The following is a 27,992-nucleotide window of genomic DNA, read 5'->3' on the forward strand; positions in this document are numbered from 1 at the left end:
GCAAATTCAGAGTATCCAATAGAAATGGGTCTATCACCTTGCAGAGTCGCACAAAATGCAAATTACTCATGTCTATGAAAACAGGTGTTGCGACCAAATCACTTTGTTCCCGTTTTCGGGTTTTCTCAGTGACATAGCCACATCGCCTGTACTCAGGATCTCAAACCATTTTGTTTAAAAACTATTTATTAGGGTTACCTGGAAAGTTATTTCATCTACCCATGTGTCTTGTGTCTGTACATTGGATGTGCTTTCTGGTTGATTTGCCTGCTTTGCTGGAGCGAAAACCCTAGGTTCCGGAAAAAAAAAACCTTGCTATCTACGCCTGAGACTGACTAACTCAGCTATGGAGTGAAAAAAGCCCATAAAAGTTCCTCACATCACCAATGACATTTGAACCTGGGCCTTTCCCACCCAGGTGTGGAGAGAATAGTGATGATATTGATGTGCTACATTCGCAGACTCATCGTTGTTAGATGAATCTTTTTGAGATTAGCATTAGCAATGACACACATGATGCAAGAGAGCAAGCTTATATAGCTATATAGCTTATATAGCCTTATACAAGGGAATAATCACATCCTTATCCCTGTTAGAAAAATTCCTGTATATCATTAACAAGACACAGTGAGCTACTCTTGCAGACCTTTTGCACTGCTCAGAAAACTTTGTATCTGCCTGCACAATTACCCCCAGGTCCTTTTCATTCTATACCACTTTCAGTGTAGTACTATACAGTTGATACATCAACTCTATGGTACTCTATAGTCAAAAAAAAAAAATATGCACACCCCCTTCTGATTTCACCCATCCACTCACTCCAAATGCTTGTCTTGTTCTGCATCCTTGAATCTGTTTAAGTATCAACTTCTACGACAGATGAAAACGTTTCCGCAATCAACCACCCGCTGGCTAAAGGCAAATTTCCACACATCTGCCCTACAACTGTCATGCCTCAATTTGAATTTATGCCCTCTCAGGCGATTATTCTGAGCAAGAGGAAGAATCCCATCAGCATTGAGCACGCTCAAACCATTCAAGGCTTTATACACCTTCATCAGATCCCGTGGCAGGTGCCTACTCTCCGGACACTGTAATTTGCAAAACTTAAGCCTTTCTCCATAAGAGCAACGCTTTGTTCCATTTACTAATCTTGCCCTTCTCTGTACTTGTTCCAACAGCTCTACATTCTTCTTAAAATGAGGCTTCCAGACCTGTACACATTACTCAAGGTGTGGTGTGACCATTGCCTTATACAAGGGGATAATCACCTCCTTATTCCTGTATATCATTAACAAGACACAGTGAGCTACTCTTGCAGACCTTTTGCACTGCTCAGAAAACTTCGTATCTGCCTGCACAATTACCCCCAGGTCCTTTTCATTTTATTCCACTTTCAGTGTAGTACCATAGAGTTGATACATCACTATTGGGTTACTGCTTCCCATATGTAGTACTTTACATTTGTCAATGTTAAACTTCATTTGCCACCTATTAGCACATCTGAACTTTTCTAGATCCTGTTGCAGCAGCGTACTGTCATTAGTGTCATTAAAATCCCTGTTGACCTTCGTATCATCTGCAAACTTGGACACTAAGCTTGATATACCATCATCAATATCATTAATGAATACAGAAAACAACAATGGTCCCAACACTGAACCCTGGGGGACTCCAATAATTTAGTCCACGAAGAGCAGTGTCCATTGATTACCATTCCCTATCTTCTCCCTCTCAACCATCCCTTTATCCATAGCAGCGATTTGTCTCCAATGCCACACTGCTCCAATTTGTGCAGCAGTCTTCCATGTGCAACAGTATCAAAAGCCTTTCTAAGATCCAAATATATGATCAAAATTATTCTTTGCATCCAGTTCCTTTGTGACTACATCATAGTATCCAATCAAATTGGTATGACAAGACTTCCACTTAACAAAACCATGCTGTGTCTGAGCTGTAACTGAAGTCTTGTCTAGATGATCCTGCAGTGCTTCTTTAACCAGCATCTCCATTAATTTCCCTTGAACAGAAATTAAACTAACAGGTCTATAATTACTTGTCGCCCTTTGATCCTCCTTTGTGAATTGGGGTCAATTGCACATCTCCAGTCCATGGTTCCAAGGAAGTTCTCATAATTATGGCTAAGGGTTTGCTTACTTCCTTTGCTGCCTCCTTTAATATAACTGGATAGATCCCATCCACCCTGGATGCCTTTTTTATGTTTATCTTCAACAATTTCTCCTCCACTTTGCTCTCAGTTATTACAAGATTATCTAGCTTACTGCCAGAATTTAATTCACCGCTGGCATTCTCCTCCCTGAATAACTCTTCATGTGTGAATGTAGATGCAAAATACTCATTTAGTTTATTAGCCACCTGAGCAGGATCATCAACAGTTGAACCATCAATATCCAGTGGACCAATCTGATTCATCCCTTTCCTTCTAGAGTTTACATAGGGTAAAGAACTCTTTGCTGTTTTTCTTTTCATCCTTTGCCAAAGATTTCTCATAATCTTCGTTTGTGACTTGGTTACAGACCAGTTTATATCTGGTTTGTAACCAAGTCACAAAAGAGATTATATCAGTGATAAATATAGAAAACAGCAATGTCCACTGAACCCTGGTGAACTCCACTAATAACATTAGTGGAGTTCACCAGTTGAAGTGCAGTGGCCATTGATTACCACTCCCTGTCTTCTCCCACTTAACCATCCCTTTATCCAAAGCAGCAGCTTGCTGTTAATGTAATATTGCTCCAGTTTATACAGCAGTTTTTCAAGCGCAACAGTATTAAAAGCTTTCCTGAAATCAGTAGCACTGCATTCCTATGTGCCGCCAGTAAGCAAAATAAAATTTGATGCCCTAAATGTTGAATACTGATATGTGTTAACCAATCAGAAAACAATATCAAAAAAAATTTCGGCTCCCTCTTGAACTGCCGCCTGTAAAGAACACTTACCTAATTGTGGTGACTCTGCCTGAAATCCAAGTATATGATAACAAAATTATTTTTTGCATCGAGTTTCTTTGTGACCACATCATGATATCCAATCAAATTGATCAGACTAGACCTCCCCTTAACAAACCGGTGCTGTGTCGTAGCTATAACTGCAGCTCTGTGTAGATGATCCTTCAATGCTTCTTTAACCAGTGTCTCCCTAATTTTCCCCAGAACAGAAGTTAAACTAACAGGTCTATAGTTACTTGTGTCACCCTTTGATCCCTGTTTGTGAATAGGGGATACACTTGCATATCTCTAGTCTGTTTAGACCTCACCTGAATCCATGGATGCTCTCATAATTATGACTAAGGGTTTGCTTACTTCTTTTGCTGCCTCCTTTAATATAACTGGATAGATTCCATCTACCCCAGGTGCCTTTCTTATGTTTAACTTGAACAATTTCTCCTCCACTTTGCTTTCATTTATTACAAAATCCTTTAGTTCTTTGTTAGAGTTTGATAAACGTTTGGCATTCCTATCCCTAAATAACTCCTCGTATGAATGCAGTTGCAAAATACTCAGTTTGCAAATCATTCGGTTTCATTCAAGTAGTTGCAAATCATTCAGTTTGTCAGCTACCTGAATAGAATCATCAACAGTCAAACCACTGATATCAAGTGGACTAATCTTATTCACCCTCCTTCCTTCCTTCTAGAGTTTATCTAAGTAAAGAAGTCTTTGCTGTTTTTCTTTGCATCCTTTATCAAAGATTTCTCATAGTCTGTCTTTGCTTGCCTTACCTCCTTTGTGACTTGATTATAGAGTAGTTTATATCTGCTGTTAGCTAGTGTGTCACCTGATACTTTATATGCATCACATGCCTCTTTCCTCTCTGTCACGAGTCTCATTTGTTAATCTGACATCAATTTAGGTTAATCTGACATCAATTTAGGTCCAAATCTGAACAGTATTTCGTAGTTGGTATGAAAAGCTTAGTTGCATCCATGATTGATTCCTTGAATTTTCCATTTAGAATTTGGTGTGGGTAACATTATCAGCTGGTCCCACTGTATAGAATTTAAAAACTGTCTGAGACCAGTGTAGTCACCTTTATGAAAGCAAAAACCCTTTACTTTATCCCTGATGGTAGTTACATCTTTAAGTAAATCCCACATCGGTACACTTTGGTCTCTGCCAAGGTTTGGTTTCTGTCTCTCCTTTATCTGCAGATTTTTAATCCTTGAATAATCACTGCTGATAATCAGATCAAGAGTATTACTCCCTCTGGTTGCCTCTCGAATATTATGCTGCAGAAAACAATCCTCCAGTAAATTTGCAAAAGTCTGTTAGTGTGTTAGTGACCAACCCAAGTTCCAATCAATATCTGAGAAGTTAAAATCCCCAATTATAAGACATTCTGCTTTACTGGCCCACTCTTATTTCTCTGTATAGTGTTTTTTCATTATACTAATCAGTCATTAGGCCTATAACACACTCCTACACTAATTTTTGCTTTCACAGTGCTTATATCACACCAAACTGAACTGAATAATGCACTGTTCCTCTATGTGAACTGGATTCACTGTCTTTGATTTTTTTGAATATAACAGCATAACTCCTCCTCCCTTCGTATCCTGTCTGACCTTTGTGTTCAGATTTACTCCCCAAATTTAAATTCTGCATTCCTTACTTCTGTGTGACACCACTTCTATGATATTCCAATAATATCTGCCTTTGATGTCATCACCAGCACTTCAGTTTCATTGAATTTACTATCCTCCTAGTATTGGTGTACATGTAAGTATATAGGCACCTGCTCCTACTGTTAGTTACCCTAAACAGAGCCATAACAATTACTTTCACCTCTGCCTGTGGCTTTTGGTAATCTATTAGTCTGTGAATCCTCCCCCCCCCCAAGCTAGCAGTTTTTGGACTTGCTTAACACTGCCTCGATAGCATCAGCAAATATTCTTGTACCTTTTCTATTTAAATGTATCCCATTCCTGTAGAAGCAGTCTCTCTCTCTTGTTAACAAGCCCTATATGGGAGGCTTGTTACCTCCCCATATGTTCCCATGTGGGGGGGTAAAATAATCCCTATGGTAAAAGACGATAATCATGTATAGGAAACAATGATTGCAGTAATGAAAACCTTCTGCCTAATAAGTTCAGGAGGTTTTAATTATAAAAGGGGGTATGGTAAGATGTATATATTATTAATTTTATTAATTAATTTCCTCCAAATTAGCTGTGGCCTTAAGTAGAAGGAACATATCTTATGCATTGAACAACGGTAAAAAAATAGTTTAAAAATTATATAAAAAAATTATTTAAAAGTGAAAATAAATAAGATAAATGTGGTAATAAAAATATTAATAAATAAATAAATAAAACGGTTAAAATATGAAAGTGACGATTAAAATAGGAAAAACCCCTTTAATAATATATCAGTTTGTAGAAAGTTTTTTCTTTTATACACAGTAGATCTCATTCACCTGCAAAACAAATAGGCATTCTCATATTAACAAATTTGTTTAACACAAAATGCAGTTAATATGTATTACATATTAACTGCATTTTAACTAATATTAACTAATTATCTAACTAACATATTAACTAACATATTAACTAATTATAGAAGACAGAGAGTGGTAATCAATGGACACTGCTCATCGTGGACTAATGTTATTAGTGGAGTCCCTCAGGGCTCAGTGTTGGGTCCATTATTGTTTTCTGTATTTATAAATGATATTGATGATGGTATATCAAGCTTAATGTCCAAGTTTGCAGATGATACAAAGGTTGGCAGGGTTGTCAAGGACACTACTGACACTATGCTGCTGCAACAGGATCTGGAAAGGTTGAGCAGATGGGCTGAGAGGTGGCAAATGAAGTTTAACATTGAAAAATGTAAAGTACTACATATGGGAAACAGCAACCCCAGAGCAACGTATCAACTCTGTGGTACTACACTGACAGTAGTAGAGAATGAAAGGGACTTGGGGGTGGTTGTGCAGGCAGATATGAAGTTCTCTGAGCAGTGCAGACGGGCTGCAAGAGTAGCTCATGGAGTATTGTCAATGATATACAGGAATTTTTCCAGCAGGGATAAGGAGGTGATTATTCCATTGTATAAGGCAATGGTCAGGCCACACCTAGAGTACTGTATACAGGTCTGGAGGCCTCATTTCAAGAAGGATGTAGAGCTGCTGGAACGAGTACAGAGAAGGGCAACAAGATTAGTGAATGGAACAAAGGGGTGCTCTTACGAAGAAAGGCTTAAGTTTTGCAAATTACAGTGTCTGGAGACTAGGCACCAGCGAGGTGATCTGATAGAGGTGTATAAAGCCTTGAATGGTTTAAGCATGCTCAATGCTGATGGGATTCTTCCTCTAGCTCAGAAAAATCACCTGAGAGGGCATAAATTCAAATTGAGGAAAGACAGATGTAGGATAGACGTGAGGAAATTTGCCTTTAGCCAGCGGGTGGTTGGTTGGTGGAACAGACTTCCATCCCTTGTGGTGGAGGTTGATAGCCTAAATAAGTTTAAGGCCCAGCTGGACAGGTATTTGGAACGAACAGAGGGGTGAAGTGGGTTTTTTTTTTTTTTTTTTTGGCTGATGCTGCATAAGCTTGCTTTCTTGCATCAAATGCCTCTACTAATGCTAATGCTAATTACTTAGTTAATGTTTGCATAGTATAACTATACTTTTCAATATGGCTAGTAATAAGTACACACATCACATGCCCTAATAACTAGCTGTCAAGATCATTTTGTCATTTCAGAAGAATAGAGTGAGATCCTTCAGTTTAAAATGAAATACGGGAGGAGCTAAAACACCAGTAACGTTGCAAAGCAATTTAACATTCCTTTACCAATGTTATCAATGGTGTTAAAAAAAACTGACAAAAATGTTTCTGAAACTTGAATGGGACTAAAAAAAAAGAAAACTTGTACATGATGAAAAGCATTGAACAAAGATTATGAATGATTCTATGCATCTGGTGGCACCATTCCAGTAGTCTTTAATGACATTGGTAAATTCCAGTTGAAGTTACCAGTGTCAAGCCCCCCCCCACTGTAACAAAAGGCTAATTTTTTCACACACTGAACTTTGGTATCAGTGTTGTTTGTTTTGTTTTTAGGAGCATTAGCAACTAAGGCCATATTGCTCCGGGAATATGCGGTGGTCATTCCCTTGACCTTTCCGCATCCTCCGTATTTGGTGGTGACTGGCTCGAACCCCGGTCTAATCAAGAAGCGTGTGCTACGCACTGCTGCTCCTTCCCACCTGGCTACGGAGACACCCTGGTATCAGTGATTTTAAGTGTAGCAATGGCCGGTTGCAGCACTTAAAGAATGAAACAACTTAGTCTCGCTTAATATCTATGACAAATCTGGAGGAAAATCAAGGTTGGTTAGAGTCTGTGCAACCAATTCTAGCTGAATGTAAAGCAAAAAGCTTTTCAACTTGAATGAGATAGGAATGTTTTACAATTTGCTTCCAATAAAACAACACTTCATATTCTTTGGGAAACACCTGCCATTGGGAGAAAATTGAGCAAACAGAAGGTGACTGTACTGCTGTGCGGCGCCTCCATAGCCAGGTGGGCAGGAGCAGCAGTGCGTAGAACACGCTTCTTGATTAGTCCGGGGTTCGAGCCTGTGACCACCAAGTGCCGAGGATGCGGAAAGGTCAGGGAATGACCACCACATATTCCCGGAGTAATATGGCCTTAGTTGCTAATGCTCCTAAAAAAAAACCAACAACAAACAATACTGCTGTGCACCAATGTAGATGGTATGCAGCAGTACTGTCACTGGTACTGTCTAGGCAAAGATGTTTTAAAGGAATGACCAATCCCCTGTGAGTATGAGTCAAACAAAACAGCTTCTATCCATTCATAGAAGATTGGGTTCTTCTATGAATGGATAGAAGAAACTCATGCAGAAAAGGAAAATCCTGATGATTCTGGATCATTGTGCATTCTTTGGGGTGCTAAATCGGTTAAATATTAGATTGCTCTTTTTGTCTCAAAACACCCAAGTTTCTTGTATCTTCTAGATTCGGGTATCATTCATAGCTCAGATTCTGCCTGGTGCATTATTTTATCTGCCACATTTAAGGTAAAACTGCATTTCCCCAAAAATAGAATGTGTTAGATGCCCTTTGAAACACTGATTCCACGAGATGGCATTTCTTCTAATGTCGTAAAAAACTGCTTTGCCAGAAGTGTATTTATCAAGAAGGATGTAGGCCCTCTTCTTGAAAATGAATCAAACCATCGAGTGAATGAATGGGTGGAAGTAAGGAGACACATGCCTCATGGGAGAATTTTGAGACTGTATTCACGTGGATGACTCTGTTGCCGCCACAGTGAACCACCAGATCTTCTAAACACTCAGTATGCTGATAGATGGTGAAGAAACTGTGCACACATTACCTAAAAAAAATCTGATGCCCAAAATTTACTGATTTACAGTGTTGTTAGAAGAGCAGTGCTAGCCTTTGATCACATCTGTACTGTTGTCAAGAACATTTATTAAACAAAAAGTGTTCTGAAGAAGTTGGATTGTTTTTTTTTTAAGATGAGATATAAAGATCTTGTTAATTTAATGTTTGAAGCATGTAAATTAATACATAATTTACATAAACTCACACCAATACTTGTTCAAACCCATGAACAGTATTGGTGTGTGTGTGTGTGTGTGTGTGTTTCATTCATAACTAAATGAACTTTTATTTTTTATAATAAAAGTTTTTAAAAATACTTTTTACTGCAAGGTTAATTACACAATTAAATTAATTGCACAATTTAATTGTGTAATCAGTGTTCATTAGGCAATTTAATTAAAACTTGACTATTAAAATGTTTTTGTTGTATTCCTTGTTAGTTTGTGAATTCAACTGATTTTTATTCTTTCAGAATTAAGTTGTTTTTACTTTATTTTTATATTCACAAATATAAATTATATCTTAAGTCAGTGGTGTCCAACCTTTTCCTGTATAGTGCCATATTCAAAGTTAGATTTGTTTTGTGGGCCGCACTGAGTGATTTGAGAAAAATTAGTGTGTAACATCTTTCATATCTTGTTACAAGTAAAAGGAAATTTCTATTTTCGTGTTACTGTTTTTTATTTTCAGGCTATATATAAAAAATGGAAATTCCCAACACTTGTGTGCAACATATCTATGTCAGTGATTTATTTTTTAGATTTTATTAAAATTATAAAAATATGATTACTTTTGTTTTTTAAAAAAAAAAATACTTACTCTTGTTTTTTTAAAAAATACCTTACTTTTGTTTTAAATGCTCACTTTAGGAAATTTTACAACCTGAAAAGGATCACTGCTTTTCATTATTAAGGTGAATAAATAAATAAATATAATATAACGATTGAGGCTGAATGTTTTTAGATAATTGTTCAAAATTTGGTTGAAAATTTGGGAGGCCGATTCTCAATACAGAATAAAGATTCTCATCTGTTATTGTTTCTTTTTAAATATTTATATTATTTCATGCGTGAAAAGTTTGCTTGGTCTGAACAAAGTAGCCATTTTTGTGGCATTTTCTTTTATTAGCGGAAAATCTTCAGATGGGAGAGCCTTGTAGAATTCAAGTAGTTTATTTTCGCAGTCCATATACTTATTTTTGAACTATTTTTTGTCTTTAAGATCAATAATTTCAGGTTTCAAGCTGAGATTGTAGTTTTCAGTCATAGAAGTAAATGGAATCTCAAACAAGCTTATGTTTTTTTCATGGGACCTTATATTAGCAAATTTACTTACAAACTCATAAAAATCTAATTGTATTAACGAGTGGCAATGATTCTTTGGAAATATGTTTCTCTTTTAGCTCGATACAATATTCAAAGTGAACTAAATTGTCTTGCTCAATATAGGACTTATAAAATGTTTTGATGTCACTATACAAATCAGAGACCAATTTTTCTTTCCCTTGTGGTTTTAAATTAAGAGAAGTTAAATGACTAGAAATGTGTGTAAGAATTGCAAGATCAAACAGCCACTCGATATTTGTAAGTTGTTTTATTGTTTCCCTTTTTCTGTCATAAAAATATCAATTTCATGATGCATGCAGTTTAAAGAAACGATAACACTTTGCCATGACTAAGCCATCTCACTGCACTATGTAAAAATTATATCTTCGTATTCAGCTTCAATTTCTGAAAGAACTGGTCAAACTTAGCGTGATTAAGGCCATTTGATCTTATAAAATTTACAGTTGAAATATCGACATTCATAACATGTTGGAGATACTTTCCCACAGAGAGCTTCTTGATGCACAATGCAGTGAATTCCAATCAGAGGTTCAGCTCCAATATTTTCTTGGTTATTCTACCCATAAGCCCATTGTTTTTACTAATCATATTTTTTGCACCATCAAAATTAAGCAAACAGCTCATGCCACAGAAACCGAAACAGTTCCATATTGCAGTTGCAAATAGATCCACCATAACAAACCTCGTGGCAGCACAGACATCCATCCTTCAGGCATATGAAACTAAATCCGAATTGGCTATTGTATACATCGATATTGAAGCTGCCTTTGACAGCCTGGACATCACAGACCTTCACAGAGTTTTCTACAATCCTTCTTCAGGTTTAATGGCGATCTATTAGCTTTCTTCACTGCTTTATTGAGTAATAGAAGTGTCCACCTCACACACATGAAATCCCACTTTACCTGGAAAATTACTGCAAGGTGTCCTTTCTGGCCTCCTTTTCTCAGCCATTCTTATTATTCCTTTTATGTGTCCCCATGATGATGTTTTAATTTTTGCCGATGATATTAAGTTGCTTACGCTAATCCCACCGTCTGCAAACCCAAGGGCAATTGCATCTTCAGTTACAGAGAACTTGACTGGTCTTTCAAATTACTTGCAGATTTCTGGGGAAACCTTAACCCTTCTAAATCTGCAATAGTGATTTGTTCACTGAAACAGCGACCAACAGTAAGTCAACCAACAGTTTGTAGCACTCCCATCCCAGTGGTTTCCAGCCATAAGGACCTCAGTGTTTATTTTGATTGGAAACTGAGATTTGATGATCCACAGAATACCTCTGGAAGTGATTTATCAGCGAAGCAACACCTGCTTCATTCCAACAATGCCGCAGCCACTTTCAGATATCTTCAAACCACCGTTTATCCAGTTATTTTATATGCAGCTGAAATTTGGGCGTCTGCTTTGGCCTCACTTCAAAAATTGGTGTTCAAATGTGAATACTAGACCCTGAAATGGGCTAAAAATAAGCATCGCCGAACCCCCCCCCATTGAGAACCACTGATATGACTGAACAGCTAAATGTACCCAGGCTTTCAAAGTTAATTGACAGCAGGTGTTTAACAGCAGCAGTTGACTATTGTAAAAATGTTTACAGGAGTGATAAATGTCCCAAATACCTGGGATTTCTGTCAGTGGCACAACTCTCCGCCATCATTGAGGTCTGACCCACACTAATCAGTTCAGTGTCAGTGTTGGCATTCGAGGTGAGCGGACGCGCTTAGTCAGGGCTCCTCAGTTAAGTAGTTTACTTTTGGATGGTGCTTTTAAATATTTGATTTATTTAGATATTGTTGGATTATTTTGTTATAGGTTTTCCTGTAACAGTTTGATTTTAATAATATTTTAGATATAATTTTTTTAAAGTTAACTTTCATTGATATTTATTTAATTTTATAATGGCAGTTTGAGATCTGCCTTAAACACGTCACAGGGTATCGTGACTCACACGGAAATAGCCGATGGCGATTTACAGGTGAGTAATGATTTAATACGTTGTGGAACCTGTGGATTGTTTTCCAAGGTCGACCTGGTGACTAATCCTACCTCACCTGGGGATTCTTTTCTTTGTGATCGATGTAAGGAGTGCACCGATCTTAAATTACAATTTGGTGCACTGATGGAACAATTTGAGTCCCTGAAAAAACGGGTGCTTGCCTTCCAGAATAATGTATCTGGGAGCTCGTCAGGGACTCAAGGCTCCAGCAATCTACCAAGCGATGCACACCCGATTCGAGCCTCAAAAACAGAAAAACCAAGTGCGAACTACTCTGGTTAAAAAGGACATTGTTTTATTAGGAGATCCATTGTCAGGGAAACGGGGAATATTTTTTGTAATAAGGATAGGTGGAGTAGAACCAGGGTATGTCTGCCGGGAGCAACTATTGATGATGTCACCAACAGATTGTCAGATTTTAAAGGGGGTAAAGAGAACATTATTATTCATGAGGGGACTAATGATATTAAACATACATGATCTTACGATTTGTTGGAAAAATACAGGACTATGCTGAGGAAATATCGCGAGCTAGGCCATAATGTCTATGTGTCTGCAATTCTGCCCAGACATGATAGGAGGGATTATATGTTAAGAGCCTTGTGGATTAACTCAAGACGAAGGAATCTGCAAGGCTTTAGGGGGAAATTTCTATCAGCATGGCCCACACTTGTAGGTAGAAGGAATTTGTTTTGTAGAGACGGGATACACTTAAACAAAGGTGGTGCAAATGTTTTTGCCAGTATTATTGAGGATACCTTAAAGGTTCAGGGAAACTGCTAGTTAGGGGGGATGTGGGTAATACTGACACGCGTTTATCTGATAATATGGGTCAAAGTAACTCTTGCACATACCTTAAGAGTTCTTATCTGTTACCCCAACTGGACGTATTATCTAGATGTTCTGGGGGGCAGAAACGTTTCACGTGAGCGGGTAGCTAATATCAGGGAAGAGAGCCTAAAAAACTTCAAGGGTTTTGTTAGGGTTGTTAAATATACAAGAACAGTAAATCTTAATTGTTTATACAGTAACATTAGATGTGTCGTCAATAAAATGAGCAAATTCAAACTGCTGGTTAAAACAAGTAACGCGGACATAATAGGGCTTACAGAGACGTGATGCCACCCGGAAATTGGGGATGATGAGTTTAAGTACGGCTTGTATAATGTATTTAGGAAGGATAGGGTAGATAGAAGGGATGGTAGGGGTAATGCTTCTTATCAGAAGCAGCCTGAGTGTGACGATAGCTTTCCCGGATTCAGACATTTCACATGCTAGTATAGAGTCTGTATGGTTTGAGATGGTTGGAAACAAAGGTATAATGCAAGTAGGAGTAATCTACAGACCAGGTGATTGTGAAGATTATGACAAAAGCTTCTACTTGCAAATGGATGCAAATCTACTCGTCAATGCCTTATTATGGGTGATTTCAATTTGCCTCTAATTGATTGGAGTAAATGGGAAGGAAACTCGACAAGGGGGAACAAAATTTTTAAATCAACTAGATGACTGTTATTTGTATCAGCATGTCAGGGAAAGTACTAGAGAAAAGAATATCCTAGACCTCATCATCACACATGAATCAGATGACATAATAGGGCTGACAGTAGAGGAACCAGTAGCAGGAAGTGATCACGGAGTTCTACAGTGGATGATGATGAGAGAGGTAGTAGAAGTAAAAGGCAAAGGAATGGGTTTTAATTTCAGAAAAGGAAATTACGATGCCTTAAGGTACTACATGGCCTCTATTAACTGGGTAGATACCGTGCAGAAAATGAATATAATTTGAACTGTGGTACGCTTTTAAAATATTAATCACAGATGCCTTGAATGCGTATGTACCATTAAAAAAATACTCCACGAGGAGGGTTCCAAGTTGGATGAATAGTGAAGTTGCCACATTACTTGAGCAGAAAAAGATGGCATGGAAAGGTTACAGAGCAATAAAAAGTACTGAAGCCTATAACAGCTACAAGGTGATGTGTAATAGAGCCACAGAAAAGGTTCGACAGGCAAAGGCAGTTTATGAGAAATCACTAGCAAACAGAGCAAAGAGGGGGGGGGGGGATCAAGAATTCTTCACGTATATAAATGCCAAGAAAAGCAGGAAAAACCAGATCGGACCTTTATGTAAGGGAAAGGGGATAGTATTAAATACACCAGCTGCCCTTGCAGATGAAATCAAGTTATTTTGCATCGATATTTACAAATGAAAAACTTTTTGTGGCAATGGGAAATTGTGGGAGCGAAGTTAAAAAATATGTAATTAATAATATTGAAATTTCGCAAGATTTTTTAATGAAAAAAACTTTCTAGCCTACAGACCAGTAAGGCTCCTGGAGTTGATGGAATATACCCTATAATCTTAAGGGAGGCGGCAAGCAAGTGCATTGAACCATTGAGACTAATTATGTGAGCATCACTAGACTCTGGGGAGATTCCCTTGGATTGGAAAAGTGCAAATGTATCTCCCATACATAAGGGTGGCTCTAAAAGTGAAGTTGGAAATTATCGACCTGTCAGTCTGACTTCAGTAGTAGGGAAAATCATGGAGGCAATGATCAAGGATAGAATTCAGGATCATTTGGATCGAATTGAAATTCTCAAGGATACTCAGCATGGTTTTGTAATGGGAAAATCATGTTTAACAAATCTGGTTCTCTATTTTGAAAGGGTCACTCGCGAGCTGGATTTAGGGAATAATTTTGACATTGTTTATTTAGATTTCAGCAAAGCTTTTGACTCAGTCCCACATGAGTGGTTGCTTTATAAGCTGGAACAGGTTGGAATCACTGGGAAAATCCTTAGATGAATAGAAGGATGGCTTCAGGGCAGGAGGCAGAGGGTTGTAATAAATGGCTATTCCTCAGATTGGGTTGATGTAAGAAGTGGGGTTCCCCAAGGATCAGTATTAGGACCACTGTTGTTTTTAATTTTCATAAACAACATTGATGAAGGGATAGAGGGCATGATGTCTAAATTTGCAGTTGATGTTAAAATTGGTAGAGTAGTTAATGATCACTGTCAAGCTGAGCTTCTTCAGAGAGACCTAGATAGACTTCAGGATTGTTCAGAAAAATGGCAGCTATGCTTTAATCGAACAAAGTGTAAGGAATTACACCTGGGAAACAGTAATCCCAAAATAACTTATTCACTTGGGAGTTCAACTAAACCCAGTACTGGAGGAAAGGGACTTGGGTGTTATGATACGGTCAGACATGAAATTCTCTGAGGCATTGTAAACAAGTTGCAAGAAAGGCCCATGGTGTCCTATCGATGATCTATCGAACTTTTGCAAGTAGAAATAGGGACGTGATAATCCCATTATATAAGGCTTATGTTAGACCGCACTTGGAATACTGTGTTCAAGTATGGAGACTGCACCTAAAGAAAGACATCGAGCTTCTTGAAAGGGTGCAAAGACGGGTAACTCGCCTGGTGAGATTGGCAAAAGGGCGTCCTTATGAAGAAAGACTTCGAATATGTGGGTTGCAGAGTTTGGAAACTAGACACCTTAGAGGAGATTTGATTGAGGTGTTTAAGGCTCTGAGAGGCATCAGTAAAATGAATGAGGACGAAATTTTCAAGATTATAAATGATGCTAGAACTAGGGGACATAAATTCAAGTTACGGGGGGGATGTTTAGATTGGACTGCAGGAAGTTTTATTTTAGCCAGCAAGTTATAAATTACTGGTATAAGTTGCCTTCATGGGTGCTAGAAGCCGACAGTTTGTTGAAATCCAAAGGTCATCTGGTTAGTACTTTCGGGTAAGGGAAGCGCATAGGATGATAGGTTTAATTTCCTTTCTTTTTTTATTAATTATTATTATTTATTTTTTTTTTGTTTTTATCATTGTTTTGTTCGGATTTTTTTTTTTTTTTTTTTGGCTGGTGCAGCATAAGCCATAGGCTTTCTTGCACCATGTGGCCATTACTAATACTAATCCTGAAATACTACCATCTGAAACTTTGTAATCATTTCCTACCTGCCCAGCCACTCCCTAAAATACAGGCACTGCTGTGTCTTGGAGTTGACCTGCAGAAAGTTGTTGATTACAAATACCGTTGCATTCTCCTAGAGTGGATTGCATCTGTTCAACTGGAATAAAACTCTTCCAAAACTGTGTGGCTAAAACTGTGCCAGACGACTGAGCCTCAACACCTGCAGTCCACTTCTCCGATCTGTACCGCACTGTGTTTTCAACAGTAACAACAATCCATAGTTTGATATGATTCAACTTCCCTGCCATTGTTTTTTACTTATTCTTGATTTGTGCTACAATGTTCATATTATATTTTTATTTATTTTTTTATTATAATTTTATTTTCTGTATATGCTTCTTTTACAATTTAAATCACGTATCATTTTCTGCTTTAATGTAAAACTCCTGGCCATGTCGCCGTGATGAGCATTATTGTTCCTAGTACCTGTACTGTACTTAGCAGCAATAAAGAAATATAATTAATTAATTATGACTCCTACCAGGTTTTTAATATTTAATCCAAACTTTTCAATAGATTGCATAAAGATTTTCACCTTTAGTTGTTCCGTGCATACACTGTAGATGAGCTAAATCTTCAACTGGTACAAAATTAACATTAATTCCACGTATGAAGATAAGGAGTTGGGCTGTGTCATTAACATCAGTACTGTCATCCAGTGCCACACTAAAATATTTCATTTCTTTTATGTTTTTGTTTGAACTAATTCTTTCCAATATCTTCCGCTCTTTGCATAATTAGTTTGTCTCGACAAACTAATTATGTGAAGAGCAGGACAAATTTCTTCCATGACTTTTAATAAACACCATTTAACAAATTCACTATCACTTGAACAGTTTACTTTCAAAAGTGATTAAATGTGCTATCAAAACTTGATAGCACATATAATTGCTTTTGAAAGTAAACTGACCCACACTAAAATGGTACTTACAGCAGATAAAAATGGTACTTAACAGCAGATAAATTTCTTGACTGATATGTTTTCAGTATGTTTTGTTGTTTTCTTAATTCGTTTTATAATTTTGAACATCTTTCTTTTTGCAACACTCCTTTATACTGTAAGATTTATGCTTGGAATCATAGTGTCATTTTAAATTATATCCTTTAAAAACTGACACAGTCTCCTTACACTCCGAACACACTGTTTTTTTTTCATCATACTCAATGAGAAATAGTCTTCAATCCACATTTTAATTCAGTATAAATTAATAATAATTCAATATGATGAACAAGTTATGTCATAACAGTATTTCACAATATGAAAAGATAGATATGTACATAACTGTATTTAGCATACATTGAAGGGTATTGTGTACAGCATGTGCCTTTTGTATGCAATAAAGAGGTCTTCTTCTTATATGACTGCAATGGACTACATGTATATGTTTGATGCAGTCCAGCTTGACGCTTGCATGCCTGAACAGGCAGTGGCACAACTCTCTAAAATGCTGTTTTAGTTCACTTTTTTGCACAGCCATATAAAAATTATTTGAGGGCCAGATATGGCCCGTGGACCATAGGTTGGACACCACTGTCTTAAGTGGTAAATTAAAGTTTAATTGCAGTAAATTATGAAACAAAATTAGAAAATTGATTTTTGACCTGTTTATTTCATAAATGTTATTACAAAGTGAGAGAATTTAAGTCCCTTGAAGTTTGTATTGATGACGTTTACTTGTAATAAAATGTAATCTTGCATAAATATAGACCATCCATATACCCTTATACATACATATATTTATATATACTAAACAAAAACTCTTTTACACATAATTACATTCGTATGCCTGCACCAAATCATGTGCACTTACAGTTGAACTCATTATAATGAGATCCAAGAGACTGAAGAATATTGCTGGTTATTACTGTTACATGTTATATCCGTTATTGTTTGTTTGTTATTTGGTTTTTAGGAGCATTAGCAACTAAGGCCATATTGCTCCGGGATATGCGGTGGTCATTCCCTGACCTTTCCGCATCCTCTGTATGTGGTGGTGACGTGCTCGAACCCTGGTCTATCTGTTATTGTAGCTGTATATTGCTTTTGCTATTACTGCATTTATCACACAAACACACAGATATATATATACCGTACTTATGAAAAAGGAATAAAAACAACAGGGAATAACCATAGTTCGTGGTTACACAATTAACAATTTATTCAATATATTTATGCACTATAAAAAATAGTTCACAAGAAAAATAATTTCATTATTAAAAAGTCTTGATGTAATACATACAGTTTTTATTTTTTAAGGACGTCTTCCAGCATCATTTGTTTCAAATTTCTTTTAAAGTGATATTTATTCATTATTGAATTTTGTAGATTTATTGGATGATTGTTTTCTACAGCAGCATGATCACAAGGCAAACAGAGGGAGTAATACTCTTTATCTGATTATCAGCATCGATTCTTCATATATAAAGAATCTGCAGATAAAAAAACCACTAGGTGGCAGTAATTCACAACATACTGATGTGAGAATTACTTAAAGATAACTACTGTCAGGGGTAAAGGGAAGGGTTTTTGCTTTTGTAAAGGTGACTTTGGTGATTTTCAGACAGTTTTTAAATTCTATACGGTGGTACTAACTGATGATGTAACCAACAGCAAATTCTAAATGGGACGCATTCAAGGAATTAACCTTGGAAGCTACTAGGCTTTTCGTACCAACTAAGAAATGCTGTTCAAGGTTTATGCCTAAATAGATGTTAGGTGAACTGAGACTCATGGCAGAGAAGAAGAATGCATAGGATACATATAAATTATCACAGAGGCCTATGGTGGATATATGCTAATAATCAAGTCACAAAGGACGTTAGGCAACTGAAAGCAGATTACGAGAAATCTTTGGCAAAGAATGCAAAGGAAAATAGCAGACTTATTTATTTATGTGAACTCTAGAAGGATGAATCAGATTGGTCCACTTGACATCAGTTGTTTGACTGTTGATGATTCTGCTCAGAAAGCTGAAAAATTGAATGAGTATTTTGCCTCTACATTCATACATGAAGAATTTTTTTATAGAAGTGCAAGCCAGAAGTTTATCGAACTCTAACAGGGAGCTAAATGATTTTGTAATAACTGAAAGGAAAGTTGAAGAGAAATTGTTGAAGTTAAACATAAGAAAGGCACATGGGGTTATTGGGATCATGTGGACAGGAATGAAATTATACTGTAGTCACAGCATGGATTTGTTACTGGGCAGTCTTATCTAGCCAATCTGATAGGTTACTATGATGCAGTGCCAAGGAACTGGATGCAAAAAATAATTTTGAAATCATATACTTTGATATTGGAACTTTTTGATACTGTTGCACATAAAAGACTACTCTACAAATTGGAGCAGTGTGGCATAAAGGACAAGTTGCTGCTACGGATAAAGGAATGGTTGAGTGGGAGAAGACAGAGAGTGATAATCAATGGACACTGCTCTTTGTGGACTGATGTTATTAGTGCAGTCCTCCAGGGTTTGGTATTGAGTCCATTGTTGTTTTCAATATCATTAATGATATTGATGAAGGTATATCAGGCTTAGTAGTAGTAGAGGCATATGATGCGAGAAAGCAAGCTTTTTTTTTTTTTTTTTTTTTATGAAAATTCCAAACACAAAAGGTATCAAAACCTATAGTACTTACTACCGTGCATGGGTTGAAGGAGAAGTATGGGGGGAGGGGGTTAACGGAAACTTTGCTCTAGAGACTAAACATGGGTTTCACCACTTCAAGCCTCCAATAAGCAAAGTGGTGGTATTTCACCGGTTGATGAAAGTCATCTACCACCTGAATAGGCTTATGTAGCTTCAGCAAAAAAAAAAAAAAAAATTCACATATCCATTCCCTCTAAATGTTTGTCCAGTTCCACCTTGAATTTATTTAATATCCAAGTTTGCAGGTGATATAAATTTGGCAGGGTTGTTAAAGTAACGACAGTATATGCTACTGCTTCAGGATCGATCTAGAAAAGTTAAGCAGTTGGGCTGAGAAATGGCAATTGAAGTTTAACATTGGCAAATCAAAGTACTGCATATATGGGTAGCAGTAAGCCTAGAGTAATGTACCAACTGTGTGGCGCTATACTCGGGTAGTGGAGAATGATAAAGACATGGGGGTAATTGTGCAGTCAGTTATGAAGTTTTCTGAGCAGTACAGACAGGTCGCAAGAGTAGCTCATGGGGCCTTGTCAATGATATTCAGGAATTTTGCTAGCACAGATAAGGAGTTGATTATCCCTTTCTAAGGCAATGATCAGGCCACACTATTACTGCATACAGGTGTGGAAGCTTCATTTTAGCAAGGATGTAGACCTTTGTTGGAATGATTATAGAGAAAGACAGTGAGATTGGTGAGGGGAACAAGGGATGCTCTTACCAAGAAAGGCTTCCTTCTGTTCTGCAAATTTCAGCATCTAAAAGTCTAGGCATCTGTGAGGTGATCTTATTGAGGTATTTAAGGCTTTGAATGGTTTGACAAAGTTCAATGCTGATGGAATTCTTCCTCTTGCTCAGATTAAGCACTTTATGGGGCATAAATTCAAATCAAGGAAACACGGTTGTAGAACAGATGTTCAGAAATAGGCATTTAGCCAGTGCGTGGTTGATTGTTGGAACAAACTTTCATCTGTCATTGTGGAAGGTGATAGGTTAAATTCAAAGAAGAACTAGACAAACATTTGGAGGGAATGGATAGGTCAAATGAGAAGTGTTTTTTTTTTTTTTTTGGCTCATGCTGTCATAAGCCTGCTTTGCATCATATTCCAATGCAAATGCATTGGAATATGATGCAAAGCAGGAATATTGGAATATAATGAATGCACAATTTCCCCAGGTCTGTTTAATTCTTCACTATGCTCAGTATTTTACAACACAGTTGGTACAATACTGAGGGAAACTTTAATTGCCCTGTCTCAGCTCATATATATATGTATTCATTTGATATTAAGGTATAAGGAGCACTGACTGATTTGGAATTCTGAATGGAATCTATGCACAACCAGTGCTCTCGTATAAATTGCAATATTGTACTTCGTTATACACCACTGTTTTTTAATCTTTTGCATTTTTTGAGTAATGGGATACTTTGCAGTAGAGTTGGCAGAACACCTTGCAGTGAGTAAAAAAAATTGGCTGAATGCTGTATATACAAGCTTAACAATAATGTTCCTGGATTGGTGCTGTTGCAATCATGTTAAATGAATTTGAAAATAAACAGAAGTGGTACATAGCAATTCAAACTTCTTCCAACAGTTGGTAGTACAAAGATTGTCCAGTAAGCTGACAGGTTGCAAATAACCAGTTTTGATAGTAGCATTATTATTATGTATTACTATTTTTCATTGGAGCAACGAATAAATATCAAATTTTGTTTTAACTAGGAAAATCTATAACAGAAATGTTAAAAACTTTTTATGGTGATGAAAATGTTAAGTTATATGTGTGTTTGAATGGTCTAAGATGGATATAAGGATGTTCACGATGACCCAAGAAGTCGACATCTGTCAACCCCTTAAAATGAGGACAGAGTTGCAAAAGTTCAGGAATTTGTGGCAAGAGATTGTTGTTTGACACCCCCCCCCCCTCCAGAATGATGGCTTTCTTGATGGGATGGATATGAATAAGGAGACAATTTGTTAAATTTTGCATGAAGATTTAAGGAAAAGGAGGGTCTGTGCAAAATTTGAGCAGAACAGCCTCATGAATGAGCAGAACCAAGAAAGAGTGTCATTGTGCAAAGACTTCATCCAGACTTGATAAGGACTTCTAATTTCCTATATTTTCAGTGGAGATGAGTGTTGGGTGTTTCAGTACAACTCAGAGACAAAGTGGTACATTGCAATTCAAACTTCTTTCAATTCAAATGCCAAAAACAAGAACCTACATCCTTCCTAAAATGAGGCCCCCATACCTGTATGCAGTACTTAAGATGTGGCTTGACCCTTGCCTTATACAAAGGGAAAATCATCTCCTTATCCCTGCTAGCAAAATTAATGTATATCACTGACAAAACTCCATGAGCTGTCCAGACAGCCTGTTCACATTGCTCAAAGAACTTCAATTCAGACTTCACAAGGTCTTTTTCATTTTCCACTACCCTGATCCATTGCATGCTGTGATGCAATGAAATCCATTGCATCACAGCATGCAATGGATTTAAAAATCATCACCAAAGAATAAAAGTTTTTGTTTACAGAAGTCCAGAATAAGATAATGCCAATTAGGTTTTTTGAAAAACAGTGTGATTCACAAGGAATTTTACTTGCAGTGAAAGAGTCAATGCTGCATTCTACATATGGGTGTCTCAAACACCCAACTGGAACTGGAAGGCAACTGGTTCTTATTGCTTGACAGTGCCCATGCTTATTCTTCACTTGGTACGAAGACATTTCTGACAGAACATGGCATTGTACAGATAAACTTACTTTCTTGATCGGAATTCTTATTTTTCCAAGGTAAAAACTGCCCCCAAAACCTTAGCATTGGCAGTAGCAAATAGTGCATGAAAGCAAGCTTAAGTTTTTGTTTTTGGCTTATACAAGCCAAAAACAAAAACCTACATCCTTCCTAAAATGAGGCCTCCATACCTGTATGCAGTACTTAAGATGTGGCTTGACCCTTGCCTTATACAAAGGGAAAATCATCTCCTTATCCCTGCTAGCAAAATTAATGTATATCATTGACAAAACTCCATGAGCTGTCCAGACAGCCTGTTCACATTGCTCAAAGAACTTCAATTCAGACTTCACAAGGTCTTTTTCATTATCCACTACCCTGAGTGTAGTACCACATGGTACGTTACTCTGGAGTTACCACTACCCATAGCAATACTTTGCATTTATCAATGTTAAACTTCAATTCCCATTTCTCAGCCCAACTTTTCAAGATCCTGTTGCAGTAGCATACTGTCATTTACCATCTGGACAGCCTTTGTATAATCTGCATACTTGGACTTAAGCATGAGATATCTTCATCAATATATTTAATAAATATAGGAAACGAGTCCAACACCGAACCCCCAGGGACTCCACTAGTAACACTAGTCCATGAAGAGCAATGTCCATTGATTACCACTCTCTGTCTTCTCCCACTCAACCATCCCTTTAACTCCAATTTGTACAGCAGTCTTATCTTTTATGTGCAACAGTATCAAAAGCTTTAACTGGAACAAAAAGCTTTAACTATAACAAAAGCTTCTACTGTAAACGTGTTAATAAAAATACTAATGAGTTTTCAAAGTTTTGGACATTATATATTTTTTATTACTATTTGTAGCCAGCTCTGTGTATGCAAATATGTATACTGAAAAAAATTTAAAAATAATAAATAGGACTAGAAAAACAAAAAATTTGAATTTTTGAAGGGTGCGTTTATGTGTTTAAATGTTATATATATAATTTTTTATTGTAGAACAACAACTGATTTTTTTCAACATTTCAACAACTGATTTTTGATAATTTCTTTCATCTTTCATTGCAGGACTTATTGCCATTGTGTTACCGTTGCTCTACAACCAATCCTCTACTGAATAATCATGGGAATTGCTGTGTTAACTGTTGTCAGCCATTTGTACACTCTTTTGTTTCATTTGGTAATGTTTTTATGTTTTAAAATTTCATTACACTTGTATGCAAAATAGGTTATATTAACCGTATAATTAAAGTGCATCACTTTGGTCACTTTGACAAGCCATGAATTGCTAGACCAGGCTGCAAGCAGCTACACAACACAATTTAAAGTACAGTGTGAAGAAGCTAGGTGTGGAGATAAAGTTGAATACAATGGTCATTTGTACTGCAAATGTGAAGGAAGCAGAGAACTGCATGGTGAGCTGTCAGTCAAATTATATTATGGGGAACATTATCAGTATGCCATATGATTCCTGCTTTAGAATATTAATGTCTGGAGTGCAAAGGTGGTCAGGCATTGGTAACATGCAAGGAAACAATGTGGTCATCATCAAATTTGACATGAAACAACTGTTTTGCTAGTCAAGCATTATACGTGTGGTGTAATTGCCATCCTGCATAAAAATAGATCTAAACATCTCTCTCTCTCGCTCTCTCTCTCTCTCTCTCTCTCTCTCTCCATTGTGAGAGAGAGAGAGAGAGATAGAGGTAGAGGTTTATTGTTCCTAGTGAAGCTGTCCTAAGAAAAAAATTATTAAAATTAATATAGAATTTGTATACAGAACAAAATATACTGATATGTATTGAATATAATTATAAATTGAATGCATTGAATAACTTATTGTCAAGGGCACCATTCAATTTTGGCAAAGTTATCCATTTCTTATTTTGTTTTACCAGTTATAACTAGGACCAGGAGACAGACTACTAATTAACCATATTTTAAATTGAAATTTAACAATTACTGATTTAAAAAAAAAAAAAAAAAAAAAAGCATGACTAGCCCAATTGACAATTCATTATATCAGATGTGTACAATAATAATTACCTTTTGTGGGGTGCACAATAGCCTTAGATGCTGATGCACCACAAAACTCCTAATAACCAGCCTTTTGTGGATTAGACAAAACTGAGATAAAAGATAGGAGAGGGGACAGCAATTACCAAAAAGGGATTGCTTTCCCTTGAATTTGCTCTAAGAAGTTGCAAGGCATAAAAGTTACCAGAACAGTATAAAGCAAGTTAAATTTCGACTAGCTAGGAATTTAACTATGTGTCCTATTATTTGCCTCTTTATTACAATACCAGGACACCATCTTATCAATGAGGCAGTTTTACTCCTTGTCAGTCTGAGTATTGCATTAGCATTAGCATTAGTAGAGGCATTTGATGCAAGAAAGCAAGCTTATGCAGCATCAGCATAAAAAAAAAAAACCACTTTCACTTCACCCCTCTGTTCGTTCAAAATACCTGTCCAGCTGAGCCTTAAACTTATTTAAGCTATCAACCTCCACTACAAGGGATGGAAGTCTGTTCCACCAACCAACAACCCGCTGGCTAAAGGCAAATTTCCGCACGTCTATCCTACATCTGTCTTTCCTCAATTTGAATTTATGTCCTCTCAGGTGATTATTCTGAGCAAGAGGGAGGGAGAATCCCATCAGCATTGAGCATGCTCAAACCATGCGAGGCTTTATACACCTCAATCAGATCACCTCGCTGGTGCCTAGTCTCCAGACACTGTAATTTGTAAAACTTAAGCCTTTCTTCGTAAGAGCACCCCTTTGTTCCATTCACTAATCTTGTTGCCCTTCTCTGTACTCGTTCCAGCAGCTCTACATCCTTCTTGAAATGAGGCCTCCAGACCTGTATACAGTACTCTAGCTGTGGCCTGACCATTGCCTTATACAAGGGAATAATCACCTCCTTATCCCTGCTGGAAAAATTCCTGTTTATCATTGACAATACTCCATGAGCTACTCTTGCAGCCCGTCTGCGCTGCTCAGAAAACTTCATATCTGCCTGCACAACCACCCTCACGTCCCTTTCATTCTCTACCACTGTCAGTGTAGTACCACAGAGTTGATACGTTGCTCTGGGGTTGCTGTTTCCCATGTGTAGTACTTTACATTTGTCAATGTTAAACTTCATTTGCCACCTCTCAGCCCATCTACTCAACCTTTCCAGATCCTGTTGCAGCAGCATAGTGTCAGTAGTGTCCTTGACAACCCTGCCAACCTTTGTATCGTCTGCAAACTTGGACATTAAGCTTGATATACCATCATCAATATCATTTATAAATACAGAAAACAATAATGGACCCAACACTGGGCTCTGAGGGACTCCACTAATAACATTAGTCCATGATGAGCAGTGTCCATTGATTACCACTCTCTGTCTTCTCCCCCTCAACCACCCCTTTATCCATAGCAGCAATTTGCCTCCAATGTCACACTGCTCCAATTTGTGTAGCAGTCTTATGTGCAACAGTATCAAAAGCCTTTCTAAGATCCAAGTATATAATGTCAAAGTTATTCCCTGCATCCAGTTCTTTTGTGACTGCATCATAGTATCCAATCAAATTGGTCAGGCAAGACTTCCCCTTAACAAAACCATGCTGTGTCCGAGCTATAACTGAAGTCTTGTCTAAATGATCCTGCAGTGCTTCTTTAACCAGTGCCTCCATTAATTTTCCTGGAACAGAAGTTAAGCTCACAGGTCTGTAATTACTTGTGTCAGCCTTTGATCCTCCTTTGTGTATTTGGGTCACATTTGCACATTTCCAGTCTATGGGTACCTCCCCTGAGTCCAAGGAAGCTCTCATAATTATGGCTAAGGGTTTGCTTACTTCCTTTGCTGCCTCCTTTAATATAACTGGATAGATCCCATCCACCCCGGGTGCCTTTCTTGTGTTTATCTTCAACAGTTTCTCCTCCACTTTACTCCCAGTTATTTCAAGATTCTGTAGCTTACTGCTAGAGTTGAATACACCGCTGGCATTCCCCTCACTGAATAACTCCTCATGTGTGAATGTCGATGCAAAATATTTATTTAGTTTGTTAGCTACCTGAGCAGGATCATCAACGGTTGACCCATCAATATCAAGTGGACCAATCTGATTCATCCCCTTCCTTCTAGAGTTTACATAAGTAAAGAACTCTTTGCTGTTTTTCTTTGCATCCCTTGCCAAGGATTTCTAGTAATCTGCCTTCGCCTGCCTAACCTCTTTTGTAACTTGGTTACAGATCAACTTGTATCTATCATAGGCTTCTGTGTCATGTGTTAATTTGTAAGTATCCCATGCATTTTTCTTCTCTGCCATATGCCTCATTAGTTCATCTGACATCCATTTTGGCCTAAACCCTGAACAATATTTCTTAGTTGGTATGTAAAGCCTAGTAGCTTCCAAGATAAGTTCTTTGAATGCTTCCCATTTTGAATTTGCTGTTGGTAACATCATCAGTTGGTCCCACTGTATAGAATTTAAATACTGTCTCAGTCCATCGTAGTCGCCTTTACGGAAGCAATAACCCTTCCCTTTACCCCTAATGGTAGTTACCTCTTTGAGTAAATCCCACTTCAGCACACTGTGATCACTGCCACCTAGTGGTTCATTTATCTGCAGATTCTTAATGCATGAAGAATCACTGCTGATAATCAAATCAAGAGTATTACTCCCTCTAGTTGCCTCCCGAACATGCTGATGTAGAAAACAATCATCCAATAAATCCACAAAAGCCCTGCTAGTGTGTGAGTGACCAGCCCCCAAATTCCAGTCAATATCTGGGAAATTAAAATCTCCCATTATAAGACTCTCTGATTTACTGGCCCACTCTATTTCCCTGTACAGTTTCTTATTATACTCATCAGAGTCATTAGCCACACTCCTACTCTCAATTTTTATCTCCCAATGCTTATGTCACACAAAACTGACTCAACACTGCACTGTCCAGCGATGTCGACTGGCTTCACTTCCTTGGTTTTTATGTGTTTCTTAACTAATAGCATAACCCCTCCCCCCTTCCTATCCTGTCTATCCTTTCTGTAGACGTTGTACTCACCAAATTCCAGTTCTGCATCCCTTATATCTGTGTGACACCACGTCTCTGATATCCCAACAATATCTGCCTTTGATGTTTTGATCAAATTCATCAAATTTATTTACTAAACTCCTAGCATTGGTGTACACGCAAGTATACTTGCACCTGTTTCTATTCTTAGCTACCCTAACACAACCCATGTGTTTACTTGTACCGCAATGGCTCCCAGCAGTCTCTGAAATATCATGCATCTTGTTTTTCAGCCTTCTGCTCATTCTAATAGAAGCAGTGCAAGAATCTCTTTCACCTCTGCCAGTGGCTACTGTCAATCTATTGGTCTTTGTCTCCCCCCCAAGCTAGCAGTTTTCCGACCCACCTAACACTGCCTCGATAGCATCAGCAAATATTCTTGCACCCTTTCTATTTAAGTGTATCCCATCCCTGTAGAAGCAATCTCTCCTGTTAACAAGTACAGTCCAGGTTGAAAAAAAATTCTACCCCTTGAGCCTTGCACTATCTTTCCAGGGCCGAATTGATCGACAAGGCTCTCATCATATACTCCCTCCTATCGTGTCTGGGCAGAATTGCAGACACTTTCAAATTCAACCCTAATTCTCGGCTTTTGATCAACAGTGACCTGTACTTGTTAAGTAATTCTGCCGGTCTCCTACTCTTAATATCATTAGTGCCAACGTGTGCAACTATATCGCCTTTTGTGCCCTTAAAAGATGATATTCGCTCTACAACGTCATCAACCTTTGCCCCTGGCAGACATACCCTGGTCCTGTTCCACCTATCCTTTTTA

General features: G+C 37.5%; 1 protein-coding gene across 4 annotated transcripts in view; it reads left to right on the top strand.

Moving 5' to 3' along the window:
- Oseg1 (intraflagellar transport protein Oseg1) overlaps positions 1–27,992 on the top strand; it is a 540,669-nt gene that overhangs the window by 434,299 nt on the left and 78,378 nt on the right. For all 4 annotated transcript variants that reach the window (XM_090387737.1, XM_090387735.1, XM_090387736.1 and 1 more), the window contains one exon: positions 23,218–23,329. In XM_090387737.1, the coding sequence (XP_090243863.1) occupies positions 23,218–23,329 (112 nt within the window). The remainder of the gene's footprint in view (positions 1–23,217; positions 23,330–27,992) is intronic.

This window comes from Mastigoproctus giganteus, chromosome 13, assembly GCF_048544385.1.
Source record: "Mastigoproctus giganteus isolate SK-2022 chromosome 13, ASM4854438v1, whole genome shotgun sequence".
NCBI lineage: Eukaryota > Metazoa > Arthropoda > Arachnida > Uropygi > Thelyphonidae > Mastigoproctus > Mastigoproctus giganteus.